General features: G+C 40.8%; 1 protein-coding gene across 4 annotated transcripts in view; it reads right to left on the bottom strand.

The window, feature by feature from the left end:
• Positions 1-1,642: 1,642 nt before the first annotated feature.
• Positions 1,643-19,461, bottom strand: part of PCMTD1 (protein-L-isoaspartate (D-aspartate) O-methyltransferase domain containing 1) — a 129,417-nt gene continuing 111,598 nt past the window's right edge. For all 4 annotated transcript variants that reach the window (XM_033933693.1, XM_033933692.1, XM_033933695.1 and 1 more), the window contains 2 exons: positions 13,591-13,714; positions 1,643-8,602 (listed from right to left, as the gene is read on the bottom strand). In XM_033933693.1, coding sequence (XP_033789584.1) covers positions 8,232-8,602; positions 13,591-13,714 — 495 coding nt within the window. In that variant the 3' untranslated portion in view covers positions 1,643-8,231. The remainder of the gene's footprint in view (positions 8,603-13,590; positions 13,715-19,461) is intronic.

Here is a 19,461-nt window from a genome sequence, read left to right as displayed (position 1 = left end):
CTCCATGTTCTGAGTGATTAATGTTGGAAAGCACTCCATCTCCATAGTTCTTCAGAGGCTAACTCCAGAAGTAGAGGGAGCTACACCTGCCTCAGCCAAAAAGGCACAATGAGGATCATAGCTCCTCGATTATGCTTGAGTTTCAGCAAAGTCTTCCCCACAAGGGGTATTAGAGAACATGCATAAAGGAGCCCCCTCCTCCAATGTTGGAGCAAAGCATCCGATGCTAGTTTGCTGTGTGACCTGAGCCTGGAGCAAAGCTGAAGGACCTTCTTGTTGAAGTGAGTGGTGAACAGATGCACTGAAAGGGTGCCCACACTCAGTCATCTGCCTGGCAGTTGTTATGTTGAGAGATCACTTATGAGATTTCATCACCCTGCTTAGTCTGTCCACCAGGCTGTTGTCTCTGAGCATCATGCCCTGAGCATAGGCTCAATGACACAAGGTACGTCCCTGTGCCGCTCTGCTTCTTGGCATAGTACATTATAAACCAATTGTCTGAACAAGAACAATGTGTTTCAACAGCTGATCTCTAAAAGCCTAAGTTTAGTACATTTCAAATGGCTTGTATCTTTATGAGGTTTATGTGAAGAAAAGTAGAGCTGTACAAAATAGCATATATGAATAATGAAAATTATTATTTGGTTGAATACAAATACTGAATATGAATAATGGGCATTGAGCTTTAACATAAATAATAAAAGAAGCAATGTGATCAAGTGTTTATTCCAATAGGATTTAGCACAGTTGAGCCCCAGATTATTCGTATTTGAATTTAAATCACTATTTGGCCAAATACAAATTTGGGGCACTATTCTGACTGAACTGAATCAAATATGAATATTCAGTACAGCCCTAAAGAGAAGTCTCCTGAGTATACCATACAGCCAATCAACATGGGTCCCTGGCCAAGGCTGGATGCATCTGTTGTCAGCCTCTTGTACAGAAGAGGAATTTGGAATGGAAGTCCAAAAGTCAGACTGGACCAAATTGTCTACCACAAGAATGACTCCTAAAGGTCAGGAGTGACCAAGACTACATATGCTAGGCTCACAAGGACTGAGAACACTGGAAAGCCAGGGACAACTGAGCTTCTCTTAAATGGAGGTGTGCCAAGGATGTCACATGTACTGTGGAGGCCATGTGGCTTAGCAGCCTCAACATCTGCCAGACATGGTCTCTAATACCTCTGGCCCTGGGTCAGTGACGGAAGCCCAGGTTTGAATTGTATCTAGCAATTGCTGTGAACTCCAATTGCTGTGAAAGGAGGAGGTGGGACTAAAAATCACCTGCATATAGTATATGTAAACTACTTCAGTTGTACTCACAGGAAGGTGGTATATCAAATCCATGATCCTTTACCTACTATTACTACTACTATTCATTTCTAAAGCACTACCAGATGCATGCAGCACTGTACAATAATCACACAAGAGATGGTCCCTACTCGAAACGAGCTTACAAATTATGACAGAGAGAGGACAAAGGTGAATTTATATATGATACATAGGTGAGAATTACAAGGGACTTAAGAGGTGGAGGGGTAGGGTAGTAAAAGGGAATGACAACAGATATGGGTGCTTTACAAGTTGGCAGGGTATTAACCAGGTTAATTCAGTTAAAATTTTAGGTATAATTATTGATTCTAAACTCACTTTTAACACGCAAATAGGTACTGTTCTTAGAAACTGCTTTCACAAATTGAGAATGATTAGATCACTATCAAGTATTCTGGAACCACCATCATTACATATACTGATTCATTCACTTGTAATGGCAAAAATTGACTACTGCAATTCTTTATATAAGGGTTATTACAGAACGAGATTCGGCGTCTTCAACTCATTCAAAATACCGCTATTAAAGTTATCACAGGATCTAAGAAATACGACCACATCACTCTGTTGTTGATAAAGACACATTAGCTTCCTATCCTCCATAGAATAACATATAAACTCACCTTGATAACATTTAAAACACATAGAACCAATGAATCAGCATTTATAGATAAATTGATTATCCCACATGAACTGTCTAGAACACTAAGATCCTCAAACCAACATTTTTTTTTGTACCCTCACTGACATTTTCTATGACTGCTCCCACAATTTGTAATTCTTTACCTTTACATATTAGATCAGAAACTAACTTACGAGAAATTCCAAGGCGCTTTAAAATGTTTTTTGTTCAAAGATGCTTATGAACACTAGGTACCTTTTTTAATTTAAAGATGCCTAGGTACCCTTTCTGAATGTGCTGCTCGCCCCTTACAGTTTCTCTTCTTTTAAAAGAAATACAGCAGCATAATATGTGTCTTCCCATTCCTTGTGTTTGTTCCTTTTATGTTTTCTTTCTTGACTTTACTGTAGTTTCTCCCCCCTTCCCATGTATAATCAGTATGGTTTGTCCTTAGTCTGTAGATGTCTTTGTTTTAAATTACTGTATCCCTTATTTTTATTAATATTGTACTCTCGCCTAGAATTTTGATAGGCATGTAATCAAATTTTAAATAAACTATGAAACTATGACTTAAAAGTGAGCCTTCAGCCTGAACTTGAAGATTACCAGAGACAGGGCTTGATGCACTGAGTCAAGCAGGTTGTTCCAGGCATACAGCGCAGTAAGGCAGAAAGGGACAGAGTCAGGAGTTGGCAGTAGAGGAGACTCACCTGATGAATGGAGTTGCCGAGGCGGAGTATTGGGAGAGACACAGACTTTTTTTAATGACATCAACCCATCCATGGTACGTGCCTTGAAGGTGAAGGAGTTAGCAGAAGCAGCAATGTCTACATATATGAATATATATATAGAATGAAGAAGCTGAAGAGCCACACTGAAATCACATTCACAATGTATTTCCAGAAGATACCGAGAGTCTTTGCCTCTCCATCCATCTTTACCACATCAGCCACTCATGAGGAGGCAGCCCCTTTGTCTCCTACTACCACTCCTGCACCGCATACTGAACATGTACAGAATGATGAGGATGAAGACACTGAAGATCCACTTTCACTGCCTGAGGAGACACCTGGTGCTTGCTTATCCTCTTCTTCATCTCCTCCTCCTCTTGCACTGCATGCGTAACATATACAGGAAGACGAGGATGAAGACACCGCCTGAATAAGTGATCGGTATATGTTAGAGTATTATGTTTAACTTTATTAAGAATTACAGAACTGTATATGAACCATGGTTTAATGGGATTACAGTATATGCTTGTATATGGTCAGTTCTATAATACAGTACTTGAATTGTACTGCTAAAGAATATAGTACAATGCAAGAACTACAAAAACTTATTTTAAATCAAACCTATGCTTACAAATATGAAGGGAAGGGTTAATTCATGCATTCACGGTATCCATGAAGGCTATATGGGGGTATTCATAATTTTTTTGTGTATTTGCAGGCCAACTTTGCCCCTAACCCCCATGAATATAGAGGGAAAAATGTTTTTCTTCCCTGCTAGCTGCTTCTTTGTTTAAGAAAGAGCCTAGGAGATTGAAATCCTTTACAATTTCTATTCCATTGCCTTCAAGCTCAAAATCTTTATCATTTTCTGTGTTCATGATCTTCGGCATGTTCAATTCTAATCCCATGATATGACTTTCGGCTTTGACTTTTCTCTGTAGATACAGCATGTCTTCTTTGCTGCTAGTGATTGCGTTATATCATCTGCATAGCGCAAGTTGTTTATATTTTGGCCACTAACTTTGAAACCAATGCTTTCTTCTTCTAAATTTGCTTTTCTTTAGATGGCTTTGCCGTAAAGGTTGAACAGATAAAGTGACAAAATACATCCTTGCCTGACACCATGTTTTACTTGAAACCAATCAGTGTTGCCATATTCAGTTCTCACTGCAGCATCTTGATTTCTGTAGAGGCTCTTTATCAGCTAAGTTATGTGTTTGGAGAAGCAGGAAATAGTTTTGGAATTTCTTTAATATTGTGGGGACTGTAACCTGGTGATGGTCCAGGCTAGAAGGGCTGATAAAGGTGGTAGGGAAAAGAAACACCTGGGACTGCCTGGTTGAAAAAAACTTTTTTTTTCATACTGCTACAACTAATAAGATACATTTAAAAGAAGTATTTAACACCACCAGTTATACAAACTATTTTTTTAAACAAATATGTTTTCATTGGACACCTAAGATAAGTCAGCACAGAAATAGTGATCCAATATTTCTTTAAAACCACACAGCTTGAAATGCTGAGATATCTGTTAGGTTTTCCTGAATAGCTGGTTCCAGGTCTGATAAATGCAGCCAAGCTAAGTCTGCACATACCAATACCTAAAGCAGAAAGCCTGGATACCACATCAAAGTATCATAGGTTGCCCAGGCCCAGTGATTTGGCACTCCTTCTGCTTGGCTACTAATTCACATTAATTCTGCAGCTTTATCTGAGGGTAGAGAGTCTGCAAATTTGCATACTGTACACCAAGTTCTGCAAGTAAATGCTCATGAAGAGCTGGTAGGACTGTATGTGAGATACAAGCAGAGACACCTGGTAATTCTTCATCTCAAGAGATTCTAAGTTCCTAGCATCTTGTCTCAGGGGTACTAAATTATGGATTCTAGAACTCTTAGCTCTTCTGAGAGCAGATTTGACCATGAAGTGATAGTACAGCTGAAACCTATTGAATCTGGGAGTCTTTTGAACTCAATATATAGAGTTTGCCATCTTAGGAACTGTTTGCACAGAGTGAAAAGTCTCCTATTTCTTCATATGTGCCTGCTGTATGATGTTGTGAATGGGCACCATCATGGCTTCCTTAGAGGGATCCCTCATAGTTGGGCTCGTCTGCAATCTCCAAATGAAATGGAATAGCCTTTGCCATTTTCCTCAAAAAGCCAATGAAGAGTTCCTATGGTGATGACTTTCTCCTTTCCTGTGGTGGGGAGGGATCTGAAGGTAGACCAAGGGAAGCCTTCTCTAAGACCTCCTGTGTTTTCACACCAAACAACTAAGAATAATCCGAGTCTAGATCTCTTCTAGAGGAGGCTGAGTCTGTGTTTGCCTTGGGCGACTAGACTACCACCTAGACTCAGAGCATGAGCACTGAGGGGCAGGTCCTGATCTGGACACCAGGGAACAATGCTCACCCAGTGGGTTGTAGAGGAACATTACCTCTTTCGAGGCCAATGCCATGCCCTTTCCAGGAACTGGTGTTCAAGCATGGGCAACAGACAAAGCATGGGCCTCAAGGGCCAGCTGGGCAAAGCCATGGCTGGCATCAATGCCCTCAAGGCCTTGACATCACACTGAGCTAAGATCCGATCAAACTCCTCCTGCAACATGCCTGAAGTCATTCCTTAGAGGAAAGCATAAGTTCAGTAACAACTTGTGAAGATGCCGGTACTGAACTGGACAGCTGACACCAACTTCACAGAGAAAGCAATTTTTGTGACACTAATGCATCTCAGGTATTGGTGGTGCTTGAGACCTGGAGTTCCTAGCACCGTATTCCACAGGGGCTTAAAGGGGTCAGTACTTCTTAGCTTTAGCTCAACGCACAATATTGGTGGTGAGGATGATGTTGAAGCCTGACGTGGCCTTGGTGATGCGTCCGATGCAGACTGACCTGACAGGGCCCTACCTATGCCTGATGTTAAGGCAGGTAGAAACCTCCTTTATACCAATGCACCTCCAGTATATAATGCAGCTTCTCCAGTAATAGGGACCAATGCTGATAGATTGGTCTTAGAAGCATCAAAAATTTTCTTGCACAAGGTCTCTGCTTTTCTGCATCCATTTCTATACTTTCAAACACAGAACACAATTAGGGACCTCATGATCAGGGCCTAGGCACAACAGATACCAATTACAGGGGGTCAGGCTCAGAAATGACTGTTCTGCCTAAAGTACTGCTTAAAACCACTAGAAGCTTTTGGGGACACTGAGGGAAAAAATAGCCAATGTGAAATCAAATGGCTGAATGATGACAGATGAAGCAATCTCTGTATGAAAAGGAAAAATCCACCACAGCCTGAGCTCAAACCTCAGCAAGCCTAAGCAGCTACTAAGAATGATGACAGATGAAGCAATCTCTGTATGAAAAGGAAAAATCCACTACAGCCTGAGCTCAAACCTCAGCAAGCCTAAGCAGCTACTAAAAAAAAGTAAACTTAAAAGGTGCTGAAAATCCTAATGAAATAAAGGGGGCAATGAAAAATAAAACAAGTACTGTAGAAAAATATGAAGAAAAAAAACTCACATACTGTGAGGGAAAGCACTGGGGGGGGGGGGGGTGTGGAGATAATGTTAGATATATTGAGGAAGGCTCACAAAACACAGAAAAATGAAAACCGCTAGCCCTGAATGTTCACGTTGAGCAGGAAGGCACTTCTACATGTGTGATGCAATGCTGCCAAAGGCCTCAAAGTTATAGAACAGTAGGTAGCGTCTACACCATGCTACCTCAAATGACATCACTCATATGCGAGAAACAATGTCCTGCTTGTCTTCAGAGAAATTAGTTAATGACTGTTGTCAAAATTAACTATTCATTTTCTTTGGAAAGTGTGTTGGATAGAAATTGGTCCAAGTCAGCACAGATCTATTTCAGTGTTGCATCTCAGTAGATAAACTAATAGATAAACTTGACTGCTTTCAATACTTGCAATCATTTGAACATCTGAGTCTTATTAAGCTGTAGAACAGATAGAAAAGATTAAACCACTGAGCAGCATTGTTCCTGAACACAAAAGAGGTAGTTATTAGCTGCTAATGTCTATTAACTTGCTTAAAGTAACAGTATTTAAATGATTTCTGATCACAACTAGCTTAAGCTTATAAACATTTACATTAATTAAAAATTCAGAATATTTAGATTATTTCAATCTTTAGTTAAAATCTTTTTTGCTTTGGAACATTTAAACAATTCTGCTGCAGCTTTCATGGGTTCTGAATAACATTATTCAGATAACTTTAAACAATATGTTTGGTGGAGTTAACTTTAACCAGTTATATTCAGTAGTCTGATTTATCCAGTTATCTGGATAACTTTAAGACCCTGGTACACTGAGTTTCAATTCCTTGATATTTGGTTTTGGAATCTTTCACACTGTTGCACTGCAAAGTTAATCTATTTGGATTTGTCAGACTGTACTGAATATGACTGCTGTCTGGTTAAAACCAGGCCCCTGAAATTCCTCTGATTCTGCTTCAACATACTCTAGATAAACTTTTTTGGTCAGTTCATTGACCAAAAAACTAATGTGATCTAGTTAGCAGGTGGGGCAAAGTAGGGGTTTTAATATCAGCTTCCATATACTCTTTTACTGTACTGATCTGAGAATATACAGATTTAATATACAGCTGTGATTAGATACATCCCTCAGGGATTCAGGTAAATTTGTGGCTGTAGCACGTTCAGCAAATGATCGCTATTTTATCATTACATGTGTGGGGCATGACCACAATTTGGATAATCAGCATCATCAATCATACAACACAAGTTGCTAAAATCAGGGTTATACTGTAGCAAAAAAAGCTATGGTTGGATTTCTACAAATAGAATAATAGGGGGCACTTGGTCTGATGTTGTTTAACATAGATTATGCTTGTTAGCTGAAAATTAAAGATAGTAATTTTTTTAGGTCTTTCAGCAAATATTACAAGTAGAGAGAGTAATGCAACAGAATCTTTTAAAACCTTGCAATTTTGGGGGGCAGCTTGCATTTTTTAGTTAGTCATCTGGGGACATATTTATTGCACATCTGTATTACAATACATATATGGGACACTAAGGAAATCATGGTGAACTTCAAAATCACAAATTTTGATTTCAGTTTCTGATTTTAAAAAATCTGTCTGCAAGATTAAAATTGTCCCTATAATAAGAAATACAGACAATAGTCAAATTACAATGCATTTGTGTTACAGTCATTCAGTATTGTATATAAAATCTCACTTTCTCTTTTTCCATAAAACCTACTATGAAACAAATATTTTTCATGCAAAATTTCAATGTTGCATACCAATTTGCAATAATTTCAAGCAAATGTGAAAAAAGTATCAATCATTTTTCAAAACTGAAAATTGAAATTTGGAAAAGAGAATCAATTCAATGAAGTCCTTTGTCCTGTTAAATTATAACAGAAATAAAATGTTATCATTGTGTTTTAATCTTCCTGAAATAATATTTGCCCAGTTATTTCCCTAACAGATGCTACATTTTCAAGAGCAAAGATCATCTCAGTAGGCATCATACGTACTTTTTAGTTCAAGTTATTTTTCTCGAAAGTATGTCAAATATGCCTTTAAGGATTCAGGTAACGGTAGACTCATAATTTTTTCTCTGAGTAGATTTCGGGATGGCTCCTCTGGCTTCATGGCTTCTGTATATTCTTTCAACTCTTCCTCTTTGCTGTCATCGTCCATCTTTTCATCATCCTCACTGTCTAAAGAATGAGGAATGAGCTGATTGCCTACAAACACATAGGTGTTAGGCCTGCGCCTACGACATTTCCTCCGTTTTCGCTTTGGTGGTGCTTTTTGTGGGATACCCTTAGCCTGCATCTCATCATTTATGAAGTTTCGAAGAGTACGACGAATATAAATACGAGCCAAATCCTGTAGGCTTCTTACAGCACATGATGCTTAAAAAAAAGAGTAACAATTTTTTCATTGTTTGAATTTATGTTTGAAATACCATATCAATTACAATAACTTCACATTATAACTTTGCAGCAGGATTTACTGGGACTCCAGTTTATTAATATTTATATTAATCACATGACATGACCTTTCAAAGTGATACTTGTAGCATTAGAAATTCAAGTATGAAATTCAGAATCGAAATTGAACAGCTATATACAGCACACTTTGAAAGAAAGATTAGGTTCTTACCTCGATAATCTTCTTTCTTGTAAATAGATGTATCATTCTGGACAAGTGGTTAATGAATCTGAACCCGCTATGCAGAAAGTATCAATCACAGATTTCAACTCCTTCTTCCTCTGTGAGTGTACTGCCCCCTTCAATTTGTACCAAAGTAGGGCATAGTCCCTACAACAAATACAAGATGGAGAAGTATTGCTCCCCAATAACACAGTTCTGTTCTGCAAGAAGTATACTAAATACAAATTATGAATAATGTGAATCAACCAAAGAAGAAAACGACAGTATAAAAACAACCACAAGCTTAACATTTAAGGAACTCTTAGAGATTCCAATGTGTGATGTGTTTGCTTCTCTCATTTACCTTTTTTCTTTTTTTTTTAAACACAGTTGTCTGCATTCCTGTAATCTGGCTGACCTAAAAATTTTCAGGCTAGAAACTGCCATTTCTTTTTGAGACAGTATGCAGTAAGTAGGTGAGTTATAGAAACTACAGGGTGGGGCTCCAGAATGACACACCTGTTTAAAAGAAAGATTATCAAGGTAAGAAGCTAATCTTTCTTTCTAGTGCAATAGGTGCGTCATAGTGGACAAGTGGGACGTACCAAAGCAGTCCCTGGAGCCTAGGGCGGGATTGAGGAGCCAAAGGAAACATCTATTCTCACTGCTACATCCACTCTAGAACTTTGTACACATATGAAGAGTGGACCATGTAGCTGCCCTACAGTTTGCGACCTTAGAATTACAGGGTTCTAAGTGACAATTTTCAGTATTTTTAACTCCACTTCCGGGTTCTATCTGACATGTAGATGTTACAACACTCACGAGGATCTATTGCAACTTAACCGTTCCTTCATTTCATAAGAAATTACATGGTTCTATGTACAGAAATTAGTCTATGCATGAGATTACAAGGTTCTAACTACGAGAATGACTTTCGGTACAGTTAGAACCATGTAATTCTAAGGTCGCGAGTTCTTGTCAGGTGGAACCGCCCGGGTCTCTGCCCATGAAGAAATAACGTTTCTGGTCGAATGCCCTCTCAAAGCTATCGGCGGCTGTTTCCCTCAGGCAATTTAAGCTGACTCAATGGTCCTGCAAATTCATCTGGAGATAGTAGCCTTAGATGCCAACTTGCCCAGTTTAGCCTGATTATTGGAGCACAAATAAATGATCGTTTGTGACCTTGAGATACCGGAGTAACATTCTCCACACATCCAGCAACTGGAGAAGTTTGTCTTTCTTCTTTGACCCCATGGAGATGAATGTCAGCAGGTGTACTTCCTGGTTGACATGGAAAACAAATGACTTTCGGCAAGATGGGAGGCACCGTGTGCAGGGAAACCCCTGTCTGAAATTTTAAGAAAGGGATCTCTGCAAAAAAGCGCCTGTAACTCCGAGACCCGTCTTGTCAAAGTGATAGTTACTAAGAAGGCTGTCTTCATCGAGAAATCCGTCAAGATGCCTACTGTAAGGGTTCATACAGTGCCTTGGTCAGTCCTTGTAGAACAATGTTAAGGTTCCAAGAAAGATTTGGCTGACGAACAGGCAGATGCAACCTGGATGCCCCCTTCAGGAACTTGATTACATCTGGATGAGAGGCTAACGAGGTTTCTTTCACTTGGGCTCAAACACAAAATGACAGCCACTTGTACACTAAGAGAAATTACTGCCAGCTCCTTTTTGAGTCTCATATGGAGAAAAACTAGTAGTACTGAGAATACAGCTTGCAGCAGTTCCATCTGCTCTTTAATACACCAGTGCTGAAACATTTCCCAGGCCTTAGCATAAGCTGAAACCATGGATGGCTTCTTGGCTCTAAGGAGGGTAGCAATAACCACCTTCAAATATCCCCTGCACTTTAACTCCGCACGCTCAATAGCCATGACGTAAGACCAAAGTGTTCTAGCTCTTCTAAGGCCACTCGCCCCTGAGTCAGCAGCTCTAGATAAACCGGAGGCACGTGTTTGTCTGAAATCGGATCAAATCCGTGTAACAAGGCCTCCGTGGCCAATCCAGGGCTACCAGGATAACCATCCCTGCATGATTTGCAATCCTGTGTAGTACTCGACTTATCATGGGCCACAGTGGAAACACGTATAAGAGTTCCCTTTCCATCTAGGGTTGAACCAAGGTGTCTGGGCCAGCGCTTCCTGGATCACATCTGCAACTGGGGGGGGAAAAATGCTCCACTTTCTTGTTCTCTGCCATGGCCATCAAATCAAAGGTTGGGAGACCCCATTGACACGCAATGTTTTACAAGGCTTCTGGAGACAACACCCACTGTCCCGGACATAGTGTCTGTCTGCTGAGAAAATCGGTTTGTACATTGTTGATTCCCACTACACGTGTCGTTGATATCACTTGTTGGTAGGCCTCTGCCTATCTGAACAACAATTGTGCTTCCCGGCGTAGTGGAGCACTCTTGGTGCTTCCTTATCGACTGACAAGCCACTGCAACTTTAGCAATGCTAGCCGAATGGCCTTTAGCTCTAGCCTGTTGATAGACCACTTCCTCTGAATCAGCATCCATCGCCCTTGAACTGGGTGACCCTTGCAATAGCTTCCCCAGCCATACAGCCATACAGGCTGGCATCTGTCATCAAAATCTCCCACAAATTCAACTGAACGGGCATGCCCTTCGAGAGTGACTGTGGACGAAGCCACCAGCACAAGCATGTCCTTGCTTCTTTTATCAAAGGCAGTGGCATCTGAAGCATCTGAGGGGACTAACAGGTCAGAAGAGAGTCCTGTAGTGGCTGCATGTATGTCTTTGCCCAGGGTTCCACTTCTAAACTTTTACTATAAACTTGTACTGAAATTATGGCAAATCCCGTGCGAATCGTAACCTATTATGTATGTTTAACCTGTAACCAATTCTGATCTCTTTGGGGACAATAGGATAGAAAATGGAATAAATAAATAAGGTTGCCATCATGGATCCTTGGACTTAGAGATAATGTCATGCTGTTGGAGCTAGCACGGTCAACATGTCCACTATTTGCTTGCAAAGCTTCTGTCTGCGTGCCTCTGAAAGACAGCCTTCCACCATATTGAAAAGAACTCCCAAATACTCGAGGGATTGGGCTTGTGCAAGGTAGCTCGTTTGAAAATTCACAATTCATCCCAGGTGCTGTAAAACCTGGATCACTTGTGTGGCTGCCTTTTCCCTCTCCACTCAGGATGGGGTTCTTATAAACTAATCATCCAAGTACCTGTAACCCCATTTTGTGGAGGTGCTCTGCTGCTGCTACCACCATCATCTTGGTGAATGTGTGAGGTGCTGTTGCCAGACTGAAGGGAAGCGTTGATAATGTCTCTCCAGCACATGGAATCCTGAAAAATGGGAATACGGAAGTAAGCCTCCATCAGATCCAGTGAAGTCAGGAATTCCCTTGGCGCTACAACTGGAATAACTGACTAGACGGTCCCCATGCGGAATTTTCAGAGCCACAATGACAGACTTGAGGTTCAGAATAGGTCTCCATTCGTCTGATCTTTTCTAGGGCACGATCAAGAACATGGAGTAATCTGCCTGAGCCCGATTCTTTGGGTAGAACAGGCTCTATGGCTTGAATTTCCAGTAGTCTCTGCACTATAGCAAGAACTTTGCTTACTTTCTCCAGCCTGTTGGCCGGTGAGTTTACAAACAAATCTGGTAGAAGAAGGGCAAATTTGAATTTGTAGTCCTCTCAAATGATATCTAGTACCCATCTGTCCATGGTGATTTGTTACCATGCCTCCACATAGTCTGCCAGGCATCCTCCTAACTGTGGTGGGGACGCTAAAGCTCTGGCGTCACTGAGTCTTTTTAGTGGATGTCTCTGGGCAAGAATAGAAGACTGAGGCCTCCTGATCCCTGTGAATCTCTGGCAGGATCCTTGAAAGGGTCTCTAGATCGAGGCTCCTTCTGAGTACTGGCAAAACCAACGAGAGCCTCGAAATTTAGACTGCCCAGCTCCTCTAGCGGCCCTTGGCCTACTGCTTGGTAAAGATTTTGGGCAACAATCTGCCACACTTGTCATAAGGTCGTCCAGCCTCTTTCCAAACATTTGCCCTTTGAAGGGAAGTTTACCAAGTGTGACTTTACAGGTTGAGTCTCCTGCCCATTGCCTGATCTAGAACATTCTACAGGCTAAGACAGAATAAGCAGAAACTTTGCTTATAACCCTGATATCATAGAGGGTATCAGCTATATTCCACCCCCACTACTACATATGAGGGGAATGGATCGACAACCCCTGAGGGAGACTGACCACAATGAGGCTACTGCTACTGTTTTAATTCCCAAGGCTAAGGCCTCAAACTCTTTCAAGAATTGAATCTACTCTGTGATCCTTCAATACTATGCATCCTTCAATACTATACCTCCCTCACTCAGCAGTGAAGTGTGTTTAGTCACATGAGCTACCAAGGAGTCCACCTTGGGCTGTGTAAACAACTGCTGACATTCCTAAGCCATGGGGTATAGATTGAACATGGTCTTATCCACCTTTAAGTAACCTTCAGGAGCATCCCACTTTAAAATATATTAGCAAGGTAAGAACCTAATCTCTTTTTGTGCTCTCTAACCTGTCCACTACTATACCAAAAGTACAATATTCCTGGTGGCAGCTTATTGTCAAAAAATAAATCATTTTAATATTGATAGGATAAACTTAAGGTTCATGTGAAAATGTTCAATAATTTCTATCTTCTAAAGAGCATATAAACAATAAAAAGGATATCTCACACAGGAAAAACTTACGTAGTATCACAGTTTCACATTTGTTGTTGTCACTCCTGTTTGGTTGTACCAGTGGAGCAAATGAAACTGCAAGAATGTTTTTACTTTCCCAAGTGTTTTGTCCAGTCCTCAAAATCTGAGTCAACTATATAGAAAAAAAAACCCCAAAAAACAAAATTAATTGTGTTGTTCTAAAAGGTAAGACAAACATCTTAGATGAAGCAAAGTACAAAAATATTTTGCAGAAATAGAAAATCAAAAAATGCATGTGGTTTATTTATTTATTCAATTTTCTATACTGTTCTCCCACGGGAGCTCAGAACACTTTACAGGAATTTATTCAGAAACTCAAGTATTCTTCCCTGTCTGTCTCGGCGGGCTCACAATCTATCTAATGTACCAGGGGCAAAGGGGGGATTGACTTTCCCAGGGTCACAAGGAGTAGCATGGGTTTGAACCCACGACTTCAGGGCGCTGAGGCTGTAGCTTTAACAATTGCGCCACACACTCCTTTAAAGTATGCATCTGAGCCCATGAGATTTATTTTTTTAGGTGATCTGTACTTTTTATCAAAGACAAATTGAAATCTTATTATATCTTAAAAGGAATACAGATGTTCTATTCCAATCCATTTATTCCACATATCTTTTTTATTACCAGAATACATAAATATCTGATGAATTATTCCTGGATGGGATTCACTGTTAGGACCACTCTCTCAGTATTTGGACTCATAACCTTGTGTTTTGCATATTAAATTATATGTGAGAGATTCATAACATTTGATTCATTCCTATATTAGAAATATTGGCTTTCTCTTATTAATCCATGTTTACATATATGTTCTGTCATTTTGTTCTCTACCATTTTGTCAGGCACTGACATCAGACTCACCGGTCTATAATTTCCCAGATCATAAAAACATACCCCCTCTTTTACTAAGGTGTGCTATGCTTCCAAGCATCTACCACCCTTTTATTAAAAAATTATTTCCTTAGATTACTCCTGAGCCTATCACCTCTTAACTTTATCCTATTCGCTCTCATTCCAGAGCTTCCTTCCAAAATGAAAGACTCGACTCATGTGCATTTACATCACGTAGATATTTAAATGTCTCTATCATATCTCCCCTCTCCTGACTTTCCTCCAAATCTTTAAGTCTGTTCCCATACACCTTATAATGAAGACCACGCACCATTTTAATAGCCTTCCTCTTGACCGACTCCATCCTTCTTATATCTTTTTGAAAGTGTGGCCTCCAGAACTGTACACAACATTCTAAACAAGGTCTCACCAAAGTCTTATATAGGGGCATCAATACCTCCTTTTTCCTACTGGCCATACCTCTCCCTATGCACACTAGCATCCGTCTAGCTTTCACCGTCACCTTTTCAATCTGTTTGGCCACCTTAAGATCATCACATACAATCACACTCAAGTCCTGCTCTTCTGTTGTGCACATACTTCTTCACCCCTAAACTGTACCGTTCCAATGGTTTTTTGAAGCCCAAATGCAAGACCTTGCATTTCTTAGCATTAAATTTTAGCTGCCAAATTTTAGACCATTCTTCAAGCTTCGCCAGGTCTTTCTTCATGTTATTCACACCATCCTGGGTGTCTATTCTATTGCAGATTTTGGTATCATCCATAAAGAGGCAAATCTTACCCGATAGCCCTAAAGCAATATGGTTTATAAAAATGTTAAAAAGAACAGGCCTAAGAACAGAACCTTGAGGCACACCACTGGTACATCCCTTTCCTCAGAGCGATCTCCATTGATCACTACTCTATGTCATCCTCCACTCAACCAGTTCTTGACCCAGCCCATCACTTTGGGAACCATCCGAGGACACTCATTTTATTTATTAGACGTCTTTGTGAAACAAAGGCTTTGCTAAAATCTAAATACACCACATCTGGTACACTCCCTCTATCCATTTCTCTGGTCACACAGTCAAAGAAAATGATCAGATTTGTCTAACAAGACCTACCTCTAGTGAATCCATGTTGCCTCCAGTCCTGTAATCCATCGGATTCCAGAAACTTCACCATTCTCTCTTTTAAAAGTGTTTCATTAATTTGCTTACCACAGAAGTCATACTTACTGACCTGTAATTCTCTACTTCTTCTTTACTTGCACTTTTGTTGACAGGGATCACATCCGCCCTTCTCTAGTCCTCCGGTACACCCCTAACTCTAGAGAAGCATTGAAAAGGTCATTCAGCGGAGCCACCAGAGCTTCCCTAAATTCCTTCAGCACCATCGGATGTACACCATCTGGCTCCATTGCTTTGTCTACTTTTATTTTAGCTAGCTTCTCATGCACACAACCCTCTGAAAATCGATCAGGGTCTACCACTCCTCCATCCTTATTCATGTTTGACTTCTGTGGTCCCGCTCCCAGCGCTTCAGTTGTGAACACAGACCAGAAATATTTGTTAAGCAATTCAGCCTTTTCTTTATCAGCTTCTACATAATTCTCCCTTTCACCTTTGAGTATCACAATGTCACTTTTGCACTTCTTCCTATCACTAATATATCTAAAAAATGTCGTTTCCCCATTTTACTGTGTCAACTATTTTTTCTTCCATTTGCATCTTTGCTTTCCTGACTACATGACCAGACTCTTAACTTTTCCATATTTTTGTCCGTCTTTCTCTTTCTGTGATCTTTTGTAGTTTATGAAAGCTAACCTCTTTTTCCTTACCTTCTCAACTACTACTTTTGAGAACCAAAGCAGCCCTCTTTTCCTCACTTTCTCAGCTACTACTTTTGAGAACCAAAGCAGCCCCCTTTTCCTCTTACTTGCCTCACAAAAACGTTTGTCGCTCTTACAATTACTCCTTTCAGTTTTGCCCACTGCATTTCCACTCCTTCCAGACGATCCCGTCCAGATAACAATTCCTTAACGTAATTCCCACATCCAAACAAAGTTAGTTTATTAAAAATCTAGAACCTTTACTTTTGAATGAGCCCTCTCTATACTCATCTTAATATTAAACCGTACCATGCAGTAATCACTGGATGCCAGATGATCACCCACTGTAACATCAGAAACACTTTTCCCGTTTGTAAGCACTAAGTCCAGTATGACCCCTTCCTGCATGGGTTCCATTACCAACTGCTGGAACAGTTCTCCTTGTAGAGAATCTAGGATCTCCCTACTTCTAGAAGACAAAGCAATAGTGATACCCTAATCAACTCCCGTCATGTTAAAATCACCTATTAGTAAAACTTCCCCTTTTTAGATATATTCTGAAAGTCTACTATTAAATCTCTGTCCACTTCCATCTGTGAAGGAGGCCTGTATATCACACCAATGTAAATATATTCATCATTTCGTCTTTCCAAATTTTGCTTCTTTCTTGCCCTATAGATCCTGCAAATGTGTGGCTTTAATATGATCTTTCACCCTCCTGATGAGATGAAAATAAAGGAAATCTTTTTCAGATAATGATCAAAGAACCTCTAGTGTCACATCCGACTAGAAGTGGAATATATCCAAAACAGGACTTAAAAGTGAACTATCACCGGTTCAAAATGTCATATTTCTTTTGCTCTAATAATATTTTAAATTGGAGCAGTTACCGGCTGGAGGAGAGTTCTGAGGAGACCCGTGGCTGGTCCTGGATCCCACAGCGGCGGCTTCTCTTCCTGCTGGGCGGCGCAGACAGGCATTCACAGAGACGGACCCCTGACGTCACTGGGCCCGTCTCCAACACCGTAAAGGCAGCCGCTGCTGTGGCAGTGCTTGGAGCAGTTACCGGCTGGAGGAGAGTTCTGAGGAGACCCGTGGCTGGTCCTGGATCCCACAGCGGCGGCTTCTCTTCCTGCTGGGCGGCGCAGACAGGCATTCACAGAGACGGACCCATGACGTCACTGGGTCCGTCTCCAACACCGTAAAGGCAGCCGCTGCTGTGGCAGTGCTTGGAGCAGTTACCGGCTGGAGGAGAGTTCTGAGGAGACCCGTGGCTGGTCCTGGATCCCACAGCGGCGGCTTCTCTTCCTGCTGGGCGGCGCAGACAGGCATTCACAGAGACGGACCCCTGACGTCACTGGGTCCGTCTCCAACACCGTAAAGGCAGCCGCTGCTGTGGTTGCGGCCGCAGCCGCGCGGCCGCAGGGCGTGGCCGAAGGGGCGTGCCCTAAGGGGCACGCAAGGCCCCTTGGGAGCCCCTTAGGAGCAACGTGGAGCACAGGAGCCGATAGTGGGTAACCTTCATTAGGGGTATATAGATCCAGCTTGGATCCTGCTTCCTATTATTGGATCCAAGGAATTCATCCTATGTCTGCTGCAGTGAGGACGTCGTTGGAATTTTTCTTATTTTAACAATGCCGAAAAGACGGGGGAAGAATACCGGAGGAGCCTCCCGGCGACCCTTAACCCCAGTGGTTACCATTGATGATTTTCTCCGACGCCTACAGCGGGAACAAGAAGGGTCGGGTTCTAGCTCGTTGGGGACACCGCCGGAGAGTGGTGCGGTGGGTGCCCCTGAGCATGATGTCACTCTTAGTCCCGATGTTAGGACGCCACCCCTTCAACCGACGCCACAAGCTGCAAGCTCTCCAAGGGACCAGAACCCACCTGAGGAGGTGGGTGTCTTTTTGTCCACAGAGGCTAGTATGGAGAGCTCGCTGAATACGACAACGCAGAGAGGATTGATCTCTCCACAAGGACTTGTGACCGGGACAACAGAAGTTGGGGGAAAACAAGACGTCAATGAGGTAAAGCTAATTACAGAACATTTAGTCACTACACCATTACAACTTTTCTCACCTACAAAACCTCCTACAGTCACACTCGAAGCATTATGGGACTTGGTGGTGAATTTGGGAAATTCATTAAATCCTCAAATAAAAAGTTTGGATAAAGAATTAAAAGAACAAAAGGAAGAAATAAAAGTTTTAAAGCAGGATATGTTACAATTTAAAACAGAGACACAAGATACAAATAAGGAGTTAATGTTATTAAAACAAAATCAAGATATGTTGGTAAAAGATAACATATTACTCAGGAAGAAGTTGGAAATGCAGGAGAATAATGGTCGAATAAATAATTTGAGATTTATAAACTTTCCTAAGATCCTGTCAACTTCTCCCAGAGAAATGGTGAAAAGATATTTCATGGAAATTTTGGAAATTCCTGAAAATTCCTTACCTCCTCTTACAAGAGTGTATTACTTACCTGCTAAGCCCCAATTCAAAGAAGAAAATATGGAGGAACCTCGGGAGAGGTCATTGGACATTTCAGCAATATTGGAACAATCAGATAGAGAGTTGGCGGTTCCAACTACTCTCTTGTTGTCTGTGGCTTTGGCTCCAGACAAGGATTGGATATTAAAACTTTTCTTTAAAAATAGGTCTAAAGACTTCCTGGGGCAACATATTCAGATTTTCCCTGATGTCTCCAGAGAGACTCAAAAGAGAAGGAAAGAATTTTTAATTTTAAAACCTGGAGTGACTCAAATAGGGGGTAGTTTTTTCTTGAGATATCCATGTAAATGTGTAGTGAGATACTTATCATTGAAATATATATTTACAGAACCATCTCAATTGATTAATTTTCTCTCAATGAAACGTCTTGAAAAAGGAATAACAACGTAATAACGCCTATGTGAAATTAGTTCCCTGCACTTCAGTTAGACAAGGATTTTTCTTGCTTAATTAATTTGAAGTATATAAGTTCTGCTCTTAATAATGGATTCAATAATATTGAGGACTAGTGTGAGAACAGCTAGTTTGGTATTTCCTTGTAGCAATATTAAGTTTGGAATTATAGTTTAATATGTAGTTTGATCTCACTTTTCTGTACAAGATGTATATGCTTGGTAATATTGTAAAATGTTATAAATAAAATAATAAAAAAAAAAAAATAAATAATATTTTAAATTA

The sequence above is a fragment of the Geotrypetes seraphini genome, chromosome 2 (genome assembly GCF_902459505.1).
Source record: "Geotrypetes seraphini chromosome 2, aGeoSer1.1, whole genome shotgun sequence".
Lineage (NCBI taxonomy): Eukaryota > Metazoa > Chordata > Amphibia > Gymnophiona > Dermophiidae > Geotrypetes > Geotrypetes seraphini.
This window is presented reverse-complemented; position numbering and strand designations above follow the sequence as displayed.